We start from the raw sequence: 14,416 nt of genomic DNA, 5'->3' as shown, positions 1-14,416 counted from the left end.
GGAAGACAAAGCAAGGATGAGGTAGTTTATGGTGAAACAAGCACTGAAATGTCTTCAAATCCATAGGAATCAATCATTTGTGTTTATTTTTTCTAATTCAGACAGAATAAGCAGATAACAGAACTTTACTTTGTGCTTGGCAGGACATTAGCTAGCACCTTATAAAAAGAAAGAGAATGGCAGATTATACTCTCTGTATGACAGGACTATCCTAGCAAAGAAAACAGGGCTTGTATCATGCTTGCCAGATTTTGTATTATTCTTCTGCTGCAGAAGCACATATCCCTAGAATCATTGCTGCAGCTAAACAGAATTCCTCAAATATTTTTGCATTACTAAGGTTATAATCAACAAAGTCCAAATCAAATTCAGAATTAGGTTTAAAAAACATCCATGTTATCTTCCAATTTGGAAAGAAAGAAATGCATTTTTAATTTTATTTCTAGACTTGATTGGGAGAGTTTGCCCATCATAAATCATGATCTCATCATGCTAATAATAAGGTTCACATTTGGACTGGTATTATGTACAAGACAGATAAGGAAGGCAATCATTTAAAATATATTTAAAATGGCATTTAATTAGCTGGTGATTTGCAGACTTTCAAGACTGATACTGACCTCGTGGGGAAAACCAGATACAAATCATGATCAGATAAGCTAAACCTACTTCATTGTAAACATTAAAGAATCTTGTAAGTTTGAACGTACATCTTCCCACCCCCACCTCTCTTCTGAGCCTCTTGCCCCGCCCACTATGCAGTAGGGCCTATGCTGCCCTTTATCTGACAGTTCCCTTGGCTGCATCTCCCAAAGTCTTTTCCTGTAGTTTTAAAAATAAATAATATATTTTGTTACTTAAAATTAAAGAATTAAAATGTATATCTAATTCTATTGTATTTGTAAATTATTTGTTTATTTACTTTGTGTATTTCTATGTTTTTTTAAAGTTTCTTTTTCCCAAAAATGCTGAATAAAAATATATGTTAAATAATGCAGATACCATATCCCATTGGCCTTCTATTGAGGAAAATGAACACAACAATCCAGATAGTTTCCTGAACTATTGGCATGGTATGGAAATGTGGCAAAAAGAAGTTTAGCCTTGACATTTTCGCAAACATAAACTTCACAAAAATACTTTTAAATACTCAGAAATGATAGATAAAAGGCTTATGCCTTTAAAAAGGAAGAAAGTTCAGTCAGTCATTCTAACATAATTTTTATATGTTCCCAAGAAAATGGGAAGAGGGAGATAAAGATTCTTTTTGAAGGTCATCTGTCTGAGCATAAACCTATTGGTCCTTCTCTTGTAGAATGTAGTCTGGATTAAATATCATTTAATATACCAAATATAGAAAGCTGCCCTCAGCTTTCTATACTTCTAAATAGGAAAGAAGTCTTTCTTCTGTCCTAAATGTCCAATAGGCAAGATTATAGAAAAGATTTCCCAAAACAAAATGTAGATTGGAAGAGGACCACAGAGTGTAAATATTGTGTTGTATGTGATAAAGTAGGAACCTGCTCATTTTGTGAGCTAAGAATGTAACAAAGGCAACATTAACATGAGAAAAGGTTTATGCCCACATTCTGTTTTCAAAGTTTGTAGGACTTCAATTTTTTTTTAGTTAGCTGAGATTTTGATAGAATGTCCTGCCCATTTAGAGAAACTGTATTAATGAGTAATTGTTTCTTTGATGGCCACAAGCTCCTAGTTAAGAAAAATTATAATCCCTTATGGTTGTAAAAAAAATGCTGGGAAATGCTGTCATCAAACTCTGGAGCAGATTATAAGAGCACAGTTTTCAAACCAAAATTGGAAGCAACGTGGAAAAATGGGATCTGGATGACAAAGGATGGACTAAAAAGCAAATGTTTGTTCTGGCCTAAGAATCACAGGTTACTTATCTCCTCAAATTTAACTTTATATATCAAACTATGTATATTCACACATTTGTTTTAATTTTTCACCACTGCTTTAATATTTCATGATTTATGCATACACTTGAAGCTCTTCACTCTATTTTCCAGGTCAAAGATGTTTTAGTGTTTGAAAAGTTTCAGATCCCTTGAATCAGAATCTATTGCAATCTAATATTCATTTAAAATTATTTGGATTTTCATCCAACAAGACATAGGAGATAACTAAGCTGATCCTGAGGCTGGGGTCAAACGTATCATCAATCTCAAGTTCTTCCATGCCCACAGGAGATCTAAGTCCAGCCCCCATTGTGTTGATTCTTACCTGCCACCAATTTGCTTTGACCATTAGCAGTTCAGATTCTTGCAGAGAGCATTAGCTTACAATAAACCTATTATTCTTTTGAACTGCCTGAACTCCTGATTTAATGCGCTTGACACAGTATGGAATTATTTTCACATAAAAGTAAGCACATCTGCAATGTCACTACAAATATTCCTTATATAGTTATCCATTAAATACATTAAGCAACCAGTGAGACATCACACATTCCTTACGCTGAACCATTTGCTAAACACTGAATTAATTTTATTTCTATCATGTGCTCTTATCATATTCATATTCATATTGATGACCTTATCATCTTATCAAAAGTGCTTATTTGTGGGGAAAATTCCATAATTCAGACTTATTCACTTTGTCATATATTTTTATAAATGCACAAATATACAATAAACTTTTCCCCCACAATCACACATTTTAATGATCTGCTGAGCAGACAAAATGTATGTGCATCTTCTGCATGACATAAATTTAAATTTACATCGCACTTTCCAAAATTGCTCATTGTCACTTCTTGCACCTTTTCAATCAGAGTTCTGTCAAACACTTTCTCAGGCTCACTTAACAAACTATTCTCTCGATAGTTTTGCATTCACTCTTGGTATCTTTCCCTTTGCATAAGGAAATAATAATGAATTCTTCCAATGGTCCGACAGCTATTCGGTTTTCACACACAAATTAAATAAGTTATACAGCTGCTGCATATTCAAATCACTCACATATGTTAACAGTAGTTGCATATTTACATCGTCAGCATTAGCATTTTCAACATTTTCACAATATTTATGATTTTGTTTTATCATCTTTTTCAAAAACACTGATATTTATACATTTTGCTCTAGATCTACTATTCTACATATACTGGAAAAATCACATTAAGATATGAAGAAAATAAATTGTATTTGTGTGAATAAACCTGAATATATATCTTGCAATTAAAGGTTATTGACATATTTTTTCTCTGCTGCTTCCATTAATTTATCTACAAACATGACAAAACTCCATATATGTTCTCATATTTAACAATTCAAAAAGAATCAATAAAATGCCAAACTTCCATCAGATCAGTTTTTCATTTACAAAAGCAAAACTGTGTTCTTTAACTGTGAATTAGAGATTAGTTTAGCAATCATTCATACTAGGATTCATTTCTCCGATTTTTCCCAGTCAGCAAATACCTGAAGGGTTTGTTCCTCAGAAAATTCCAATTCCTGCTTTAAAAAAAAAAGTAAACAGGCTATTCTTAGCAGTGACTCTGTGTTAGTTTGCTGTTACTATTAATACTGCATGTAGTTGTCTCTACATTGTAGCCTTTTGGTTCATACTCACATATCCACAATTTCTGTACCACATTTTAAGTATGAATACATAGTTATGAATTTAGATTACGTGAGAACCTACTCTAAGCAGGAAAGAGGGGGGGAGGGAGGGAGAGATGGAGGGAGGAGAGTGGTTTTTTAAAAAACCATAATAGCTCTTAAAATAATAGTTCTCATATGAGGAATGTCACTCAACTGGAAGAGTATCGGGGTATGAAGAAAGAATAAACCTGAGCCTAGTTAGGTCTTTTTGTCGGGTATAAAAGTGAATGGAAATTACAGTACTTTGGAAATAATACATAGACTAACTGGCAGATATGATGGACATAACTGCCTTAAGTCTATGAAATTCAAATCTAGCCTGCCCTATTAGGCCATTTTTCATTTGCCTTAATTTAGATGAACAACAGAACAAGAAAAAATAGGAAAATAATGAAAGAAAAATCCACCACAAACCCACCATAACAAATTATATATTCAAGGGTTTTGCATACAGTGAATCAGTCTGGTCTAGTGGTTAAGGCATCAGGCTAGAAAGCAAGAGATTGCGAGTTCAAGTCCCATCTTAGCCGTGAAAGCCAGCTGAGTGACTTTGGGCAACTCACTCTTTCAGCCCAATTGTCAATTCTGCAACAAACCTGGCTGAAGCCATCTTGTTCGTTTCCAGTTGCCACAAGATTGGGGGGAGGGATGGGAGGTTTTATGCTAGCCTAAACAATTCTCTGTCCTGTGGGAACCAAGGTCATTTCTGTTCCCTCAGCTGTGGTGTTGAACCAAATGTTAGAAAGCCCATTAAATTATTGTATTGGAGAACGTAGTTGATTGCATAGGCATGGAGGGAACTTTAGTCTTGATTTCACTTTTGACTATGCCAACATTTTGTAACCAATAAACAAGTTTTTAGAGGAAAAGTCAAGCTTCGGAGTTCTGCTTCGATTGGTCTCATCTATCAGAACCATGACACCAATCCATCACACAGGGCTGTTGTTATGGTGAAAACAGAAGGAGAAAGGTGTGTTGGATACATCTGTCACCTTGAGTTAGTTATCAAAATAGTATTTATTATTATATAAAAATAATATAGTTGGAATGTAAAAAAAATGCTGCAAGTATTATCTCCATATAACTTTATACATCTTAATAAATGGTATCATATTTCTTTGTAACTGTCCATACATAATCTGTACTTAATCTGTCCATACATAATCTGCACATATGAATAATCAACTTAATTCACAAGTCGCAAGTAGCATCAATCTTCAATCCATTTTATAATTGTGGCTATAAATCTACATTTCCAATATCGAAAGACATTTTACGAAGCAATAATAAATTCATATATATCTTTCAATTACTATCTAATAAATATGTATTTCAAAAGAATGTGGATATCTGAAAATATTAAACCCTTATCAAAGTCAAATTAATATGTATAACTTCTTCCCAAAATACAACCATTTTAGGACATCTGTCCATCTAGACTTCTTTAGTTGGATAGATATGTATTGTGTTTGTAAATGTCTAGTGTCTATTTTCCAGGCAGCATTTCCCCCTTTTTATATAGGTCTGTTTTGGATGCATTTATCATTTTATGATGTTACTGTGACCATAAGATATTATTGAGCTTATTGTCAAAACCTATAGTAAAAGTTTCTTTTTTATTCTTGCTGGACTGGAATACCATAAAAGCCTTAGCAGATAAATAAGTAAATAAATACTGTAAATAACCCCTCTAACAATTAATTTGATCATTCCATTTCCTTCCTTCTTTCTATTAATAATGCAGCCACCAACTCACAAAGCAAATAGATTTAAGGCAGAGCATTACTTATCTCTACAGTATAATATTTGGTCCATATTACTCACCATCAATTTGCCTTGAACTGCTCCTAATTTCTTTCATCTTACTGGTATTCTAAACATCTCTCTATATATATTGCATCGTCCTAGCTCCACTGTTTTTTTCATCTGCTCCACCATCTCTCACTATAGAATCTCATTTCCCAATCTGGCCTTCTTGGAGCTGCATTCCTAATACAGGTGGAAAATAGTTCATCAACTTTAATTGTTCTAATCTATTAACATAATACATTGGACGTTCATTTCTGACATACGGTAGCTTCTACCTTGATCCAGGAATCACTCTGTTCTTAAACGGAATCAAACTATTTCATCCTATGCCATCCTGTACAACAATTTATTTGTTCAAAATTTTCATATTTTTTAATTTGAAAACTAGACCTTCATGTAGCATGCAAAACCTACTTCAGCTTATTAGTGATTCACAAATGTCTTATGGAGCCATTGCATCTGCTGGCATTGTTGTCTACGTAGAGGCTTTGCAAGAATTGAAATAGATTGATTTTTTTAATAAGAAAAAGCTTGAGCAGCATGTCTTTGAAACACAATTTCAAAATAGGTCAGACTCTAACAGTCTACAGAGTATGAAAATCTGGATGTGTTTTCTCATGCCTGCTCTTCTTCTGGGAGCTCTCATGGATCATTACTCTTTGAAGAAAAAAAAATAGAAAAAAGAGAGAATGAGAAAAAAAGAATCCATTGACAGACTCTCATAAAACAAACTTGAGTTGTCCATGGGGAAACATTAGCAAAGTTTAGATTCTGAGCAACTATGCTACAATACAAAGATATACCTATTTCTTTTCTGCTTCTTTCATGAAAATCTCACACAAACTACAATCCTATACATGTCTACTCAGAACATACACTTTAGAGGGCATTTATTAATCACAAATAATTGAGGATAAGATTGCAATCTCTTTATTTGAAAAACTGGCACCTGCCTGATACAATATATTAACGTATTGAAATTAAACCATTTAATACTATAACCTACTCAATATCTTATTGATTGTTATACCCACATTACATAATCACAGTAAACTGAAAGCAGGTTGTTGATATTCAAATAAACTAATAGGAAACAAGACAAAATAGCTAAATGCTTGGAAAATACAGTTATGCATATCATATGATCTTTCAAATTTAATCTCCCTGAGAGGGATGGCTGAGGGCCCCACCCTATGTAAGATGGAAGAAATGGGATCCTAGGGACTTGTCTTCTGAATGGTAGCATCAACTGTATAGAACATCTGACTACTGAACGCCTGCTTGTATTTTGCAAGAACTATTCTGTTCTTATTATGCGGCAAGGTAAGGGAAGACATGGAAGGCTTTTAGTGCTTAAGCCAAAAGCTACTGCAAATCAGCCAAAGTACAAAGAAATTAAATATTTGTCTATATTATTTTAGGGTATTTTTATTTATCTGTTTTAAAAAAAATTAAAAACAGTAACATAATGGAGATATGAACATTAAACAAATGTGTGTGTGTGTATATGTTAAGTATTTGTTAAGTCTCCCTTTAATTCTTTGTTAGCAATCCAAAAAAATTTACACACACACACACACACACACACACACACACACACACAAACACACACATTGAAAGCATGTGTTAACCTAATAAACAGAAACTATGATATAGAGGCTTAAACTGGCATGAATTAGAGAGGAAAAAACAGTCGGCTAACAGCCCTGCGAGGTAGACCAGGTCATGAAGCAGACTGCATAAGCTTTACTAAACTTCTATTCTAGTGATATAGATCATAGTACAGAATCTGTGTTTTCCCTTCCCTCCCTCTTACACCCCAATGTATTACAGCACAGCCAGTCCAAGCTTCTTTTTAATGCTTTCACTCTTTCCAAGGCATAAAGCATGCTTTTGTTTTTATAACTGTTTTGTTTATTTCCTCTGACTCATTTATGTAGCTCTCTACAATGGCTAATTCAGTTTCAGCTAAATACCAGCTTCTCCACATGAAAAAGCTAAAGTGAATCTAGAGCCAAGAAAGCAACCAAAATTCAAGATAGAAAATTTGCTTTACACATTTTTTCTGTTCCTGAATTACACTTTCCTCGAAGCAAAATTAACAGTCATCATCACCATCACCACTATAATTTTCATCAACTCCTTTTTTTCTAATTATATTTGCTATAATAGCTGCTATCGTCCCAAGTAGAAAAATTGAATTTCCTTTAATTATGGCTTGCATAATTTACAGCTCTAGACTTAGACAGTTTCAAGAAGCAATTTATTTTATTTTAAATAGACAACAGCTGTGCTTTCCTTTTCCATTAAGTGCAGCTAGGCCTTTCCTGTTAAGATAACACTGCTTCATTTATTTATCAAATTTATATAGCTACCCATCTCACAAATGTGACTTTTAATAAAGCAAAACAATTATTAAATAAACATTAAAACAGTTAAATATAAATAAAACCATGAATAAATTCATCAAAGTCTCATGCATAATACAACCATAGGGAGTGATCAATATAATTAATATATGTAATTAATGTATTAATATGTTTCAGTTTAATTAATACAGATAAAAGAAAGCTACCAGAAAACAGCAGGGTTTGTTTTTCTCTCTTTCTCACATTTTATGACAAACTAAGGCTTAAATATTATGTACATATACGAATATATGAACTGGTATCCAGTATAAACCACGATGATGTCAAAATAACATTTCATGCATCACAATGTCATCACACAAATAACACACATTTCACAATGCTTTCCTTATCTCCCACTGAATATAATATTTTATCTGTAATGTGATAAATACAATATTTTCACTCCCCAAACCATTTTAGCTGCCTCAATATAGTATTTCATTCCCTTCCCCTCAACTGAATCCAATTGAATGAACTCCCAAACCTATTATAACCCTGCATTCAGAGGTAATTTTTAATCCATCAAATGGTTCTTAAATCCCATATTTCTACTGTAATCTCAGAGATACAGAAAACAAGTAAACAATACAAAGGAGGCAGAAGATATAATTGGTCACAAATATAATTCAAAAATAAGGAAAATACAGGTTTGTCTGAAAATAGCCCCCCCCCCCAAAAGTAGAACTGTAGAAAATTCTGCCTTTTCTTTGAAAATCCTAAATTTAAGTTCAAATACAGCCAATATTTGCAGCTCTGGTACTCTTGAAATGCCTGCAATACAGTTGTTTGTTGTTGCTGTTGTTCTTATTTCTTTCCTTTTCCCGTGTAGAAATCAAATGGTCTATATTTTGCTAAAAGGAGATAGGGCAGCTCAGACATAGCATCAAGGCCATGGACAGGTGCTCAGTGGCGTAGCGTGGGTTGTCAGCACCCGGGGCAAGGCAAGTAATTTGCGCCCCCTAACCTGTGGATTTTAGCACTCGAGTCTCTTCCACTAGCTCAGGAATTCTGGGAGTTGAAGTCCATGAGTCATAAAAGAGCCAAGGTTGCCTACCCCTGAGTTAGGTTCAAGGCAAAAAAGGGTCTCTGGAGAAGAGGGAAAATGCTAGTTTAAAACTGAAACAAGGCAACTTTAAGGTGCCTCAGCTGTGATTTAGGATGAGACAAAGAGAGGACATGGCGTTGAAAATGGTTAATGGGGCATGTTTGTTCCACTCTTAGTGGACGTCAGGATAAACCCCACGAGAGAATGACCTTACAACAGATGTGAATAGGCTTGGACTACGTTTGTAGATTGAGTGCATACATCACATGGAGCGATGATGGGCTTCATCAAGATTTATGATCCCACAATTGGCTAGTTTTCTCCATCTTGTCCTAAACCCTGGATACCAACCACGGTTTATGGCTTAGCATGTGGCGTGGGGTTGACCCAACATGTTAGGCGACAAACAATGACTTCCAACTTACAATGCCTCAGCTTCCCAAGGTTATTCCAAAGCTGGAAAAGCCAACCAACCCACCCTGCAGCTTTGCCTGCTTAGGCTGAACCCCAGGAATTCATACTTGCTGCGGCGCCCGACCTATTTTCTGCCCAGACGCTGCTTATCCAAGCCAAGCCGCCTCCTTCTCTTTGGCACCTCACCCCAAAGATTCGCCGGCCTGGCTGGAAACTCTCACTGCTGGCGACGTGTGTCGGGGGGGCGGTCCCGATCGCCGATGCACGGTTGGATCGGCAACCTGCCGACGCAGCTTTCGTTCCAGAGCAGGGACCCCCAGAGAGACGCTGCAGCGATCCTCCCCCCGCGGGAAATCCACCCTCTTTCAAGCCCCGCCGCGCCCCCCCCCGCCTTTGGCAACCCCGGGAGCGCCTTGGGAGAGCCTCCGCAGCGGAGCCCCGGGCTTGCAGGAGGGCCGCGCTCTGTGCACGCTCAGGAGCCGCCTTCTCCTTTGCGGGGGGGAGGAGGGAGAGAAGGCTTCCGTCCAGCGCCGGAGCGAAGGCGGAGCGGCCCGAAGGAGGAGTCACGCTGTGTGGTTGTGTGTTTGTGTGTGTGTGTGTGTGTGGCGCGCCGTGGGGCGTCAGGCCCTTCCCGGCTGGGGCTCCAGTGCCTCCGCCCTGCCGGATCCCGGCGCCGTCGAGCGCGCCCCCCCAGATGTTGCGCCCGGTGCGGCCGGCCCCCCCTGCACCCCCCACGCTACGCCACTGCAGGTGCTGACTGTGGTCAGATCATGAACTGCTCATATGCAAGTTATGCTAAATGAGGAGGAAGCCAGTCTGTTTCTGCAATATGGTCTTGAACTCCATTTTCAAGGAAAACATCAGGAATTGCTTTGAACTCTGAACCTCATTGTTGGAACCAAAGGAATTGTGGAATAAACTTAAAGAAGATGTAAGTATGAATGTGAAGCAAACTGGATATCAGAACAAACATGAGAGAAGGGAACTTAAAAAAATCAACGTGTGTTAGAAGTTATAAGAAGCAATGTCTACAAATGTTTGTAGACACTGAAAATAGATATGGGAAAAATAATGATTTTGTGGAAGAAATCCTTCAAAATATCTCTGAACTTAGGAGATTCAAACCTTGAATCCAATGCTACAAGAATCCAATGAACCGTAACTGATTCAAAGAAGCTGGAAGGAGTATACTGGAACTGAACAGTAGAGATGTCAACATCCAAGCTTCCTTAGAAGAGATCCCCTACATAGTAGAAGCTGTAACACTAGAAGATGGAAGTTAGATCAGGACTCCAATCATTACCAGGTCAGAAGGCTATAGGAACTAAAGGAATACCTACTGATATAAGGAAAGCCACAGAACAAGATGCACTAAACTTTTCACCAAGCTTTGCCAGCAAATCTGGAAAACATCATTGTGGCTAAGCCTGAGTAACATGTTTCAGATTTCAACTTATATTTTTTTCTTGCTAAGTTGCTTTAGTAGACCCTTTAGCTTAGTTATAATCAGTGGTGGAATTCAGCCGGTTCGCACCAGTTCAGCAGAACCAATACCTAATTTTTTATTCAGTTTGGCAAACTGGTTATGAACCTGGCTGCAGGCCCAATGGTGTTGGAGAAAGGCCAGCAAAGCTTCAGCTGAGTCTGAACCCTTGCTGTCCATTGGCTATGGCTGGAGGGCAGGGGTGAATGTGGAGGCAGAGGAGAAAAGTCCCATTCTGGCCAAAGAAGAGCCCTCCTGGCATGGGAAAGGGGGAGGGTGGGAGGTATTGGGGGGTTCCTGTCACCCCCAGCTCTTTATGACTTCTTCCCTCCAGGGATTCATTGAGGCACCCCATCTGTTCCCTGCTGGGCACCTGCGCAGCTGCACTTCCAGGATCTTCAGGATCTTTGGGATATGCTTGTGGGTTTCTTCCCATTCATCCCCTTCGCACTACCCCAACTTTGGCTCCATGGAAGACCCTTCCTTGCTTCTCTCTCTCTCTTTCCATCTCAGCCATGGAGGGGACCCAGGACCATCTGGGGCAGCTCCTGCTTTTCCCCTGGGAGTGGCTCTTCCTTGGGGTCTGCATCCCCTTCCTGCCCTCTTCTCCAGCCTGTGGGAAACACTGCAATCCTCACAATTCTCTCTTCGACTCTTTGGTGGCCATCATGGAGCTTCAGTTTCCACACTGATGCTGGATCAGGAGACACCCCAACTGGGCAAAGGAGGCACTTTGACCAGCGAAACAAAAGGGAGTCCCGACTGGAAAGGCAAGGGAGGGAAGGGAGGGGGAAAGAGAGGAGGCTGCCAATGGGTGGGGCTGAAAGTTGGAGGCGAAGCCCAAGAGGAGAGTAGAAGCCCTGTCCCTCCTCCACCCTACCACTCGCTGGATCTCCACAGACAACGGTTGTTAAATTATTTGAATCCCACTACTGGTTATAATCATCTACTCCAACTAACATCTGGGTATTCTGAATTTTCTGTCATGCATATGGCCAACTGGAGAATGATGATAACATCCAAACATTTCATTTTTTTTAAGGAAGACAAAGTCAAAATCCTAAAATCATAGGTCTAAAGAAGTTTTCTTAAAGGACTGTACTTAATTATCAGTCTGTCTGTAGTTGTTAAAGTGCTGGGGTGGAAACCAAGAGACTGAATTCTACACCTTCTTTAGGCATGAAAGCTAACTCTCTCTCAGATCAACCCACCTCCAGGACTGTTGTGGGGAAAATAGAAGGCAGATTTATTAGGCTTGTTTGCTCCTTGAGTTCACAAAGACATCAAACATGAAGGTTTTTTTTACAAAATTATGAAATCAGATATCTTTCTTCCACAAAAGCATCCCAAGCTGCCTTCTACATTTTTGTTTAGTTCTGCCAGCTGTCACACAAAAAATCTTGTAATATTGTATGATGTTGCTGTTTTCAGATAGATAAATTTGTTATACAACATGAACCTGTACAGTAAGAGCATGCGAAGCAGCATTTCAACTGCTTCAGAAGAATAGGGGCATATCTGACTTTGGAGAACTTATAAAGTGCTGCCACAAGCACTCAGCAGTAGCTGAGAACAATCTGTTTCAAGCTGTTTGGTTGATTTGATGCAAAAAAGTTAAAGGTCCATTCTATCATTGACTACTAGTAACAAGGCACCATTGTAAATACTTTCTGATTGCTTTTTGAGCTGCCTTAATTTATCCTTGGTAATTCTAATCTTTATCAAAGTAAATGTTAACTTCTATTGCTCACTAAAACTGTAATTCTCTTTTCCCCCCTCAGCTTCATCTGGCTCATAATTGAAATTTGTATTTTAAGAGTATAATTCTTTCATTATTTCTAGCTATGCACTGTTTCATGAAAATTGCAACACTGGAGTTAATTTGGCTTTACATCTCTGTTAATGGATACTGTCTGAAATATAATAAACTGTGGGTACTCAGATCTCAGCTGAAATAAGTCAAGGTTACTTTCCTAATTACTGCAGTTTGTTAGCAGCGGACAATTGCATATCATTCCTCATGTCTGGCAGATTTCAAATTGCATATAAGACTTTGTCATATTGTCAAAATGATTTTTTCAATATAACATGACAAGATCTCTCCATGTGAACTTTAATGACCAATAACCCAAATCATTAATTGACCTTACCATCATTTTTGGATGATTTACCTACAAATCATTAGATAAAATGTTTCTGATTTTTCTCATAATAGCCATTTGTCAAGTTATGGTCAACTCATGGATGAATGAAATAGGAAAATCCATATGGTATAAGAGAGTATTGAACATGACTTTGGCTGAATAAGAGTGAGTACAAATATTAATTATAAGAAAATTTTTCTTTAACATGGCCAAATATTGGGGTTTTTTCTAATAGCAAAGTTATGAATATCTATCCCATTAGCACCCATGCTGATTTGTAAGATGATCTATTAAGATCTATTAATCGGTATATGCAGATTAATTAGCATTAATTAATCTGTGTAATTTAATGTGTAATCATTAAATTTTATATACTCTTATGGTTAACAGTGTGCCTTTGGCGACTAGTCATGCCAGCCACATGACCACGGAGACGTCCTCGGACAAGTGCTGGCTCTTCGGCTTTGAAACGGAGATGAGCACCGGCCCCTAGAGTCGGAAATGACTAGCACGCATGTGCGGGGGAACCTTTACCTTTACCTTATGACCACGGAGACATCCTCGGACAAGTGCTGGCTCTTCGGCTTTGAAACGGAGATGAGCACCGGCCCCTAGAGTTGGAAATGACTAGCACGCATGTGCGGGGGAAACTTTACCTTTACCTTATGGTTACAAATTGCATTTTTTGTTATGATTATGGATGTTCAGTTCTTTAATTCTGTATTCTTTTAGTGTTTAAGAATGTGTTACTATGTACATTGGATGCTAACTGAATTTGTTGATAATAAACTATAAGAGTATTTTAAAACCATTTTACTAGTAATTCTTATTAAGAAGTGAAGATAAACATATCTTTTATAAGAGACTCATCCACAGTGAACAAAAAAAGTCTGAAGAGAGGTTTCAAAGTCTGGACATCATACTTGAGGTGAAATTTCTCTGAAGCAGAATTACTTCCTGTAATTTGGAAATTATATTTGCTAATTAATAGGTATCAAAATAACTTGTGCCTTCTTTCCCCATTTAAACTAGAAAGTTGTCAACATGGCAAATCAAGAATTTCCAGGAAGAATCATGCTTGGCTGAGTTTGTCTCTCAGCAATCATGCTGTGCCATGCTTTTGCTAAGCTTATTTTTGGCAGCTGTTGTGAGGTGAAACATATCTTATGCCAGCAGTTCATTAGCTAGATAACTCAGGCCATGGGGGCCCAAAAGCGAAGTCTCTTCTGTCAACACATTTTCACAGCTAGCCATTGACACAAAGTTTTTTCCTTTTCTGAATCTTTTCCATGGCCACAGAAAAGGAATGAAAACAATAGGTTAGTGCCAAAACTTGAATTTCCTTCTAAACATTTTGAAGTCTGCCACAATATGGTTCTTTGCCATATCAGTTGTATTAAACAAAGGAAATAATCACTGTAAGCTTGATAAATATTGAATTGCTCTTGATAAATTTTGAATTGGTCTTGTGCCTGTTAGGCAGAACT

The 14,416-nt window shown here is 37.5% G+C and overlaps 1 protein-coding gene across 4 annotated transcripts in view; it reads right to left on the bottom strand.

The window, feature by feature from the left end:
• ATRNL1 (attractin like 1) overlaps positions 1 to 14,416 on the bottom strand; it is a 563,323-nt gene that overhangs the window by 164,344 nt on the left and 384,563 nt on the right. The window contains exon 28 of one of the 4 annotated variants that reach the window (XM_081328306.1): positions 5,558 to 6,089. The exons of the other annotated variants lie outside the window; for them this stretch is intronic. Coding sequence (XP_081184432.1) covers positions 6,075 to 6,089 — 15 coding nt within the window. The 3' untranslated portion in view covers positions 5,558 to 6,074. Of the gene's footprint in view, positions 1 to 5,557; positions 6,090 to 14,416 lie in introns of those variants that run through there. 4 annotated transcript variants of the gene reach the window in all.

The sequence above is a fragment of the Vipera berus genome (assembly GCF_964194415.1).
Source record: "Vipera berus genome assembly, chromosome: 5".
NCBI lineage: Eukaryota > Metazoa > Chordata > Lepidosauria > Squamata > Viperidae > Vipera > Vipera berus.
Note: the sequence above shows the minus strand (reverse complement) of the source record. Positions and strands in the feature narration are given on the sequence as shown.